The sequence below is a fragment of the Atta colombica genome, unplaced genomic scaffold (genome assembly GCF_001594045.1).
Source record: "Atta colombica isolate Treedump-2 unplaced genomic scaffold, Acol1.0 scaffold120, whole genome shotgun sequence".
Lineage (NCBI taxonomy): Eukaryota > Metazoa > Arthropoda > Insecta > Hymenoptera > Formicidae > Atta > Atta colombica.
The window spans coordinates 1002988-1014146 of record NW_017259207.1 but is presented as its reverse complement, the minus strand read 5'-3'; the positions used below and the strand labels follow the sequence as shown (position 1 = coordinate 1014146).

At 32.3% G+C, this 11159-nt stretch overlaps 1 protein-coding gene across 1 annotated transcript in view; it reads right to left on the bottom strand.

Moving 5' to 3' along the window:
• The window catches only part of LOC108694561 (transient receptor potential-gamma protein), a 116081-nt gene that overhangs the window by 10054 nt on the left and 94868 nt on the right, over positions 1-11159 (bottom strand). Inside the window, exons 6-10 of the mRNA XM_018204124.1 lie at positions 8747-8895; positions 7372-7567; positions 3451-3621; positions 2463-2697; positions 242-362 (exon numbers count right to left, since the gene is read on the bottom strand). Of these exons, the coding sequence (XP_018059613.1) occupies positions 242-362; positions 2463-2697; positions 3451-3621; positions 7372-7567; positions 8747-8895 (872 nt within the window). The remainder of the gene's footprint in view (positions 1-241; positions 363-2462; positions 2698-3450; positions 3622-7371; positions 7568-8746; positions 8896-11159) is intronic.

Genomic DNA, 11159 nt, shown 5'->3' with positions numbered 1-11159 from the left:
CTCTCTCTCTCTCTCTCTCTCTCTCTCTCTCTCTCTCTCTCTCTCTCTCTCTCTCTCTCTACTGAAATATTATTTTTTCACTTTTACAATTTTCTATCAAAATTTTTTATACCTCTTGCGTGTAAAACCTCTCTCGTTGTTACTCCTCAGAGTAACAACGAGAGTTACGAAACACGTGATATCGAGTTTAACGAATAATAACATGAAACACGAATACAAGCGCAAAATTGAAGGAACTTACCATTCCACAATCGTTGGTGCGGCACCTCTTTTCGTCGGCGCTGGTTCGTGCTCCACGACATCATGTCCCATCCAATTACCGATCACGCTCTCTATTCGCTGACTAGCCAGTATTAACATGACTACACAGGCAAAATTATGCGCATTCATCATCGTTAAAAATTCAGAACAGTCGTAATTTAAACGTAAAGTCGTAACGGTAATGATAGATCGTGCAACTTGACTCAGTTGAGACAGAATTCATTTCAGCAGAGATTTAATTCGCGATTTAATATCTCAGACGTTCAATATTAGAAATTAGAGAGCTACGATTAAAAAACGGTTCCTTAAAATCTCTTTGAATGAAAGAAAGAATCATTTTAGGTCTAATTAGTTATAATAATTAATGAAATTTGTCGTGTTAATGGTGTAAATACATAATCGAATGAATAGCAGAAACCAAGCTAAAGATGTATTGCTCGTAGTTGAACGAGCAATTAATCTCGGAGCAGTAATGCTCCTTAGCCGTCCGAATTCCATACATTAGTGCACGACTATTATTGGTAGCGGCACCAAAAGGTATTTGTAAACTGTTTGACGTTCGCAACATAGATGTTTGTCTACCAACGTGCCGGAAAGTTAAATACGCCGTAAGAAACGCTGTTCGTCGTTCTCTTTCCTGAATATTTCCGCTGGATGAGTCATATTGGATATCGTAAACGCGTGAAATTATTCGAATGTTGCAGATGGAAATCCGGAAATCATCAATCTATGAAATACATTTTTTCATCCTTTAATATAATAAATATTACATAATTACCGTCAAAATGGTTTTTTTAGTTTTGGTTTTAAGAAGATTTTACAAAAATTTTACGATATTTCAAATCATATTAAATTTAGAAACTTAAAAACTTATGGAAATTTACGTGTTATCATATTTTAAAACTGCGTAGTTGCACAGACACAGTTTAAAGCATAAATTTCACACATTGAAAAAAGTCATATGAAAAGATATAATGTATAAAGTTTAATATCTCTCTCCGAAATATGAAACTTAAAACATATTTCTAATTTTTAAGATTATTTAACTGTAGACTCCTCCTTTTTTCTTCTTTTAATTCAAAAATATTATAAAAGTGACTTCCATTTTAACAATATTTTTTAAATATTTATATTTGCCTTGGATGCCAATTAAAAATTATTGATATAAAACTGACATTTCATCTATGACGATTCAATAATACATTTCGAATGCATGTAAACCAGATACATTCAATCAAATAATTACTCTTATTTTTGTTTAATAGATAGAAAATTTAACTGTTCACGTTAAAAGCAAGATTCATTTGTTAGTTTCGCGTGAAAATTTCCCCGCGGAATTATTTGATTAGCAAGATAACGTAGTAGAGCGAAGGTTTAATTGTTTCACACATTAATGAAATGCCACAACAGAGAACACAATTTAAGATAATGAAAGATGTATGCACAAGTATCTAAAATTTTCAAGCAAATATTTTGAATATTCAAATTTTTTAGTAGATTCTGCAAAAGTTGTAAAAGTAAAAAATTAAACAAATGATTCCAAAAAAGCTAAATCAAATATATTGCGCTGAATTTTCATATATTGACTTTCCTAACCAAATAATGATCAAATATTAACTTTCACAAATCAAATAACGCCGCCGATTTCGAAATTTCATTATGATAAGGTATGATGATTATTTGAAATTATTTCCATGTATCGACTAGAAATCACCTCGATTACATGTATCGATTTCGAAAACAAAAAAAATGTTATATCGTGCAACTATAATTGAAGACCGGAAAGAGAGATGTTTGTAAGAATGGATGGTTAGTATCAAACTGATTCAGCGGTGCAACCGATATTTCCAGAGTGAACCGGATATTTGGGTCACGCTGATCAAGTGTGGTGAACAATCTAGGAAATAGCAGGTTACGGCCGGATGTCGTGCCAAGTGGTTAGATTTAAAGCGTGACATAAAATCGCCCTAAGTATGAAACCGGCCTGTTATCGAAATGTTTCGTGCGTATCACGAAATGCGTATCATGTGTTGGCATAAAAATTCATTTATCTTAACTTCTCTTTAAATTTTTTATACAGTTAATGAATGTGAAACAGCGATTTACATTCGATTTAGTTGCAAAGTTCCAAAGTTAGACTTTATGTAAATAAAATTATGTCGCAACACAAGCTCTCTTGTAAAAGATAAAGATATACTTACATAGAAAAGTGAAATATGACGCAGAGTGACAGATGAATTTGATAAATGGCTTCCTCATGGTTTTGCCGATCATGCTATGGGGTGCAATAATGTAAGCTACGCTGAAGAATGGAAAAAGGACACCGATCCTGACGATCTCCAGCGCCTGGAGGAACATGTTCTTCCTTCGAAACCCCGGCAGACCCTCGTACCAGATCGATGCCAGTAGCTGCTGTACGTTAGGATGCGCTACGAACTGGAAATATCCAAGCGATATTGACCGACAGTTCTGGTCATGCGATTGAGAGAAGGTGGCAGCTTCTCACGCAATCAGAATTTGAACTGCAATTACTATCTTCCAAATGTCATCCTTAATTATCACACACTAACGAACGTTTTACGTTTTTATTCCTTTAATCGTTTAATCAAATTAAATATTCGATTATTTTTGCGTCAATGCTCCAAAAGTTGCAAAATGTTACAATAATTGATGATAAATTTGTGATATAATTGTTACTTTACGGATATTTGAAATGATGAAAATGTCTCGATAAAATATGATGAAAAAGTTGTAAAATAAAAAATTTTTCACAGATATCAAAGCTCCAACATCATAAAATACCAGAGAAAAAATTTTTTAAACAAAATTACAATAAAAATTAATTATAGTAAAATTAATTATAACAAAAGTTTAAATAAAATTAAATATAATAAAAAACTTTTTAAATAAAATTTTAGTAAGAAATAAATTACATTTTGAAACAAATAGATTCAAACGGAGTTAAATCTTTATTGTAATTATTTAAATTTTTTTCAGTGGATTCTTTTACATTGTTGCTTCACACGGGAATTGCAAACCGAGAAAAAATTCGCGCGCTTGATAAATTTAAATAATTATATTCACAAATATAATGCGGTTTTCATTATCGAAGACAACAAAATCTATTTCTAATTCCATATCCGGTAATTTAAAAAAATTGTGAGGTTTACTTTCATTCGCATCTCGTACCTTCTTTTGTCTTAGCTTAATAGCTAATTTTAAGCGATTAAGATGCATCCTCTCTCCGTGCTCAAAAGCTGGTCCCGTTGGATCATGATTCAGCAGGACTTCAAGCTCGTAGGAACTTCTAGTGTGGTCCAGCAATGCAGTCGCGAAGTCTTGGCACTGTCTTCGGAGTTCCTGAAATCACCACGACAGTTGCTGTCAATCATAATACCGAAATGCAATTTCGAATGCATTCTCTCTGAAGCATCTAATTTCCTAATGTCGCTGAAAATAATTCTCCTAATTTCTCTCATAAAGAGATCCTGCCCGCAATTGCTCGATATTCCTGAAGGAAATTCGGTAGATTCTTCGCTTTGTCTCTTGCATGTCGAGAATTGCGAGCCGAGAAAGAAGCGTGCGCTTGACAAAGCGAAATCGAACTTCCAGGGTTTCTGCAAAATCGACAAGCACGCTCAAGTTTCTATCCTAATCGTTTTCAGTCTTACCTCGATTTCAACTGAATTCTCGTTACGCACTCACGCGGATATAGGTAGATATTCTGCGATGTGTGCATTGTTAACCAAAAATCGCCGCGAAAAGTTTATACTCAACTTCATAAAAAGGCAAATGATGAAATTGTGTCGTTATATTATAATATATTTTTATTTTCGATTGCCAGGCAAATATTTACATTACCGATTACATTATCGATTGAAAATTTGTTTCAAAATTTGTTTCGTACCTCAATATAACAATTTTCGATTTCATAAAATGCTCTTTTGATCGAGCATATCGGGTTTTCTAATGTCATTTAATTTTTTACAGTTCAATATACGTGCGACACAAAAGAAGCCAAAGAGCAACCAAGCATGAGTAATCGACGTGATTGTAAGGTTACACATCTCCTCTCTGGAGAAAATCATCGTTACTCCAAATGTCTGCAACATCAAGTTACGGACCATTCAACTCAACGACATGTCATAAACTGAAGTTATTTTGTGGGACACGAAGATATACAATATGATATTTAACGTGTTCCTCAATATTTTCCTACGAGAAATGTATCCTTTTTCGACATATGCAGATACGTCACATAAAATTTAATATATTCAATCAATAAATATATTGAAAAAGAATTTATTAAATTTTAATAAATATTTGTTTGAATGGTACTGACTAAATATGTATTTGATAAATGTAAACATATATTTATTTGGTACAAGAACTATTAATTCGATTTAAGTATCATTGATTTTCATTGATAAATAATTATTTACTATAAGTACATGTTTCATTAGTTCTACTCTTTAAGCAAATATTTATTACAATTTAATAAATTTTTTTTTAATATATATTTAAAGTGGATAAAAGATTACAAATACAATTAGCCCTTAAACGCCTTTTCGGTATAATATATGTGCTTGGCTTTTTTCCAATGCTTTTTTAATGCTTTTTTCATTCTTTAAGTCTGTTCTACAGTGTGCTTTTTGTTCCCTGTTTCTTGCTTTTTACTATTATTTACATCTTTTTCTTTCTTTTTTCTTTTTATCCGGTTTTTTGTTTTAGATCGTCCGAGATAAAAGTTAACGAACTTCGAAAGAAACAAGAAATATATAACAAGAAATGCAATTGTCAATAAAATAGTTGCAAAGGAAAAAAAAACAAAAGATAAAAAAACAAAAACAGGAAACAAAAGGCACATTATAGAAAGGTTTTACAATTTTTTTGTAATAAAGATACATGCATTCTCTTAGTATTTTATGTTAATATCTGACATTTCAATTAAAAAAATTGTTTCCAATATCCTTATTTTTATGAAAATTATAAGCAATTGAACTTAGTTTTGCATATTGTTATATCCAAGTGTATTGTTCCTGTAGTGTGATCATCTAAGAGTTAACTTCAAAAATAACGAATAAAAATAAAGCAAGAAAGAATGGAAGAAAAACGGGAAGTATTTGCGGCAATTTATCACAAGCTTCATTCACTTTACTTTCGAAGTCGTCTTCATCGAACTGATACGTCAAGATCGGCACTTGAGAGATGGGAAACGATACAATAGCAAAATGGGAGTAAAAAGATAGAATTTTCCAAAGAAAAAGAGGGTGAATAAGGAACAGAGGGTCAAAGAAATGAGGCTGATGGCGGTGTCGAAAGAGTACAAGGAGAGCTATAGAAGAAACTGGAACGTTGACGAGGCTGAAAGAGAGAACAAAGGTTGTGGCAGGGAAACTATAAAGCAACTCGATAGCGCCGCTGCTCAGTATATTACTACTGCGAAGTGCGATTTATGCGTGTATAAATCAAAAGTTCCTCGAGCGTGGTGAGCATTTAAACTCTCACCTCTTAAGCACCGTAAAGAATCGGGAAGAAGAGAAGCTAACATAGAGGAATGCGCTCGAACAGAACTTGAGAGACGAAACGAACGGAAAGGAAAGCATGGATGTACGATGGATACAGCTGCACGACTGCTGAATTAAGGAAAACACGTGTTAATTGTTGTGACTCGCTAACCGAGATAAATTTGTTTCGTAAAACCGGAACACCGCTGTGAAGGAAGAAACATCGCCAAAGGAAGCAGCGCATGTGTCTTAATCTGTAGTTTGAAAAGTGAGTAAACCATTCGAAGAAATTTTGATCATTTAATTACCATATATTCATGATATATTTGAAGAGTTATAATACGTAATTTCCAGGGTTGGAAAAGTTACTTAAAGTAATTAATCTAGATGCTACATGAATTAATCAAATAAGTAAGGAAAAGGCTAATGGTGGATGCGAAGATTTATAGCGGTACATGTAAATAATATTTTTAAATGTCAATTCTAAATCTTTCAGTTATACAAATTATGTACGCGCTGCTTACTGTCGAATTAGAAATGTAATTATAAATTCAAGCTGAAATAATATTATAATTATCGAATTGGTAATAACGCTACTAATAACTAATGCCTTAAAACCTTATAAATATAATAATTTATTGAGAAAATTATTACCTCAGCCAGATTATTTTATAAAAAATAATTCATTATTATTACTATTATGTACTTTTTTTTTAAATAATTGATTAATGTTGTTTTAAAAAAAGTATCTCATTATCAATAACATTATTAAAAAAATTAACAAATCATTACAATTTTCATTTATTGAGTTTTAATGACGTTTTTTTTAAATGGTTTTTTTTTAAATTAATTTTTTCAATTGTCTATGTCGCTTATTGATATTATAGTTCAACAGGAAATCTATAATTATGTGACTAATCGTAACCTAACGTAAAGCTCCCTTCTTTCAAAACTCGTTTATGCACGTTCCATATACGTATACATTTGTATGAAGTAATGATAAAAATAACGATTATTAATTTATTATTAAAAAAATGGAACAGTGATATCATTAACGGTATTACAAATAAGGAAATGTAACATCATTTCCACATCTATTCATCTATTCATTACTGAAAAAAGTATAATTGTAACGGTAATAAGATTGGAAGTAATGCGTAATTTTCCTAGTAATTTCAATACGTATAGTATTTCGATTTGTTTTAATTCTTTTTTTACTTTCGAAATAAGACTTAACGAGCACATATAAATATCAAGTAATAAAAATTATAAATAATAAACAAAACATTTTTAAAACGCTTTCAAAAAATATTAATCGATAACGAATTGTTAAAACAACTGTTAGAGTGTTGCAAAATGTCGATTTTATGCGAGTCTTCAAGTAATTTCTGAAAAAGTAATTTACAATTTACTATCGAAAAATTGTAAATATTTGACAGCAAGTGAAATATGTTTTTACAAATAAAATACATCATTCGATATTTGTTTTAAAAACGTTGCATAGGTAAAATTGAAAGTTTTGGCATCAAACATTTCATAAGCAAAAATTCAATGGAATATTATTTAGGAATATTCATAAATATAGAAAATATCAATTTCTTGCCTGATATTCGCATTTGAATTCGTGCTCCAAGAACGAAAGTCGTCGAAGTTCCCAAGAGAGTTCAAAAGCAGTCAGAATAGGATCCTTAGACGACAATGCTATCAAAGACGGCGACGCCAATGCCCGATAGGCGTTTATTCGGCTCCTCGAATGCCTCAGGGAATCCTCCATTCTCGATGTCACGCACTCGTCGCATCTAAAAGAAATAACAAATGGCAACAAGTCGAAATGAAAACGACTTGGTGATACACTGCGTTCACCGTTTTCTTTAATATTTCCCAGAGCAGCCATGTGTCTCGTGATGTTACATCATCTTTTACGTTGAAAAGACCTCTTTTATCAACCTTTCAAGGCGTTATGCGACGAAAAGTCTAGCTTCGAATTGAGAAAACGCTGACCGCTATATATATTTCTTTTTATATCACGAGTATATGAACAAAATAAATAACTTTAGATATACAAAGAGACGACTTTAAATAATACTTTTTGTATAAATTTCGAGCAAAGGAACGATATTTCTCGAACAAAAGCTGTGCGCTGAATGATGAATGTAAGTACTATGCACTCGGTATAGCTTTTGTCCGAAAAATGGCACCTTTTCACGCCAAACTATTACGAAAAATATTGTTGTTCAAAACTGCCCCGTTTGACACTACTCCTGTATGTACGAGTATTTTAGTCAAGCAAATACATATCGTTGTTATATAACGCATTACGACGCAATATAAAGTTCTTCCTCTGCTTTTATCGATTCAAAAAATTTTCTGCAGTTTCAATGCACAGAAGCTTAATGCGATTATCACAGGTTAAATTTTCTCTAGAGAGAGATGATGGTAACGCGACAATTATGTACGCTTAGCCTAATTTAATTACGCTTTTGTCGCGTTTGTATACAAAGAAATAAGACGATAACTCAGCCGAGGGAATCAATTAGCCAAAAAGAGCGCTCTTAGTTAAGGATTAACAATCAAGCACTTTTAAAGCATTTATAAAAAGTAACTTTGTTGAGAGATAAATATCAGAATTTTTAAATATTTACATAAAATATTCATATACTTTTATTGTCCATTATCTAATTTTACCTTCTACTTATTAAATATAAAAATATAAATATAGTATCTCAAGAAAATTAAATTATTATTAAAACAAACATCTCGATTTTTTATCACAACTATAAATGCTCCAAGAGATAAATGCTCTGTTAAAACGTTCAGAATGTTAAGAAGTAAGCCATAATATGCAAGACAGTGTACAGTAAGTATTGTAATATATAATAATATCAAAAGAACAATTTTGACGTAAATTATTTTCTTTGTACGTTAAACTCCCTTAATTTTCTTTCATAATCATAAAAGCGTTTAATAAATCTTCTTACCCACAGCGAACATCGTGTGGCATCGGCAAAATCGATCCACGATCTAGGAGAATTTTTATAATTTCGTAGTTGTCCCTGTGGGCCGACAGGATCAATGGCGTGATGTCGGGCGTGAACGTGGCTGTATCAGGAGGTAGAGCCTCCCAGCTCTAAAGAATTAAACCGCAAGTCATTACTTTCATAAAATTTTGTCGCTTGACAATCTCTCTCATACGTGCATACAAGCAATTTTTCATTTAATTTCTTTGATCTAAAACTATTATCCACAGATCGCTTTTTGCAATTATTCCTCTTCAAAGAAAAAGACATAGTGATGATAAAAACTATAAAAATGACAATAGTACACATTATATACATATAGAATTAATGTACATATTTAATAATCAAATAAACTATTTTATAGTTAGTACAATTATAATTATAAAATAATTTATTCAATAGTTTATTCATTATATTAGGTGTACAATTTTGCGTCCGCCGTTTTCCTATAGATGGCTTTAGTAGTAAGTGGTGGTCGAAATAAATAGATCATAGACGTCATACAATAAACTTGGGTATCTGTCAACATAACCCTATAGAAACATTAGTCGATTTGTGTCTGCATCATAAAGTTATTCTCGATTGAAAATGTCAGTTTACGAGCCAAATTCTCGTCATTTGCGGGAGGTTTTAATTTTTTGCTTCAATATGAAGAAATCTGCGGCTGAGGCTTATCGAATGCTCTCAAATACTTATGATGAGACCGTTATTAATGAAAGAACATGTCGTGAGTGGTTTCAACGCTTCAAGAACGGTGATTTTGACGTCCAAGGTCATGCTCTGTATTTGGTGGGACTCGGCGTAGTGTATTATGAACTGTTAAAACCGACTGAAACAATCACAGGCGATCGGTACCGAACGCAATTGATGCGTTTGAGCCGAGCATTGAAAGACAAACGGCCGCAATACAACGAGAGACACGATAAAGTGATTTTGCAGCATGACAATGCTCGACCCCATGTTGCGAAAGTGGTCAAGACATACTTGGAAACGTTGAAATGGGAAATCCTACCCCACCCGCCGTATTCTCCAGACGTTGCTCCCTCTGACTATCACTTGTTTCGATCAATGGCACACGGCCTGGCTGACCAGCACTTCCGGTCTTATGAAGAAGTAAAAAATTGGATCGATTCGTGGATAGCCTCAAAAGATGACCAGTTTTTTCGACGCGGGATTCGTACGCTACCCGAAAGATGGAAGAAAGTAGTGGCCAGCGATGGACAATACTTTGAATCATAAATGTATAACCAGTTTTTTACAATAAAGCCTCGAATTTCGGAAAAAAAACGGCGGAAGCAAAGTTGTACACCTAATATATACATAAATTTATTTCTATATACAATTTAATAACTATATTAATTCTATGTATAAGACTTGTTTAATAGTTAAACTTATTTAATCATCTTTAGTTGTCATCACTCTGTTTTTTTTTAAATGTTCGTCGAGTACAATTGGCATCTGAATTGTAACAAGTTTCGATAAAATAATATCAAATATCAATCATAACTTGATGAAGTGGAGTAATAAGTAATAAGTCGACTAAATAAAGAATATTTTTTTCGCGTAACAATCGACAAATAATCTCTCTTGGTGCAGACTTGCGCTGCCATTGTACCAGCATGATCGGTTTAATCAGTCAGCGTCACGGGTGGTAACCTCTTTCTTCACGGGGAACCAATTCTCTCCATATAATGAATTCGTCCGGTCTTTTCGGACTCATTCTGGATATCATTCCGTTGAAGTTCTGCGAAAGCTGATTTCTCGTTAAATCCGATTAGAGCTCAATTCGAAATTTCGTATTCTTCTACTTTTTTTCTATTGGAATCTCGTTCCCGCTCTACCCGATTTCTTTCATTGCCATCACAATTGACTTTATATTTTGAAGGAATCGTCTTTATGGTAGAGAGGATAAGACTACTTGATAGCGGAATAAAGTATGGGAAAATAGGTTGTGGAGTAATTGACAAATAATCGATTTACGAACTTCAATCAGCTTTTATCTACATATTTTACTTTTCCGAATGATGCTTGTGTTAGATTATGCTACTACAGATAGGTAGACGCAATGTAAAAGTTCGATCGTAAAACTAGAATATAGGTACATTTTATATATATATATATATATATATACAAGATGTTGAAAGTTTTTGCCAATCGCTTTTATGTAGATAGAGCAAACTAAACTGAACGAAAGATCCTTTCTATTTTGCAATTTTCGCAATAGTTAACAAAATATTAATAGCTAAATATTGGTCTTGAATAATTTTTTACTCAAATATTATAAAAAAGCAACTTTATAAAAAAGCTGCAAGAAATAAAAATCATTAATTTTCTTTTCATAAAGTTTTGAGAATTTTTTCAGAATTTTTTAATG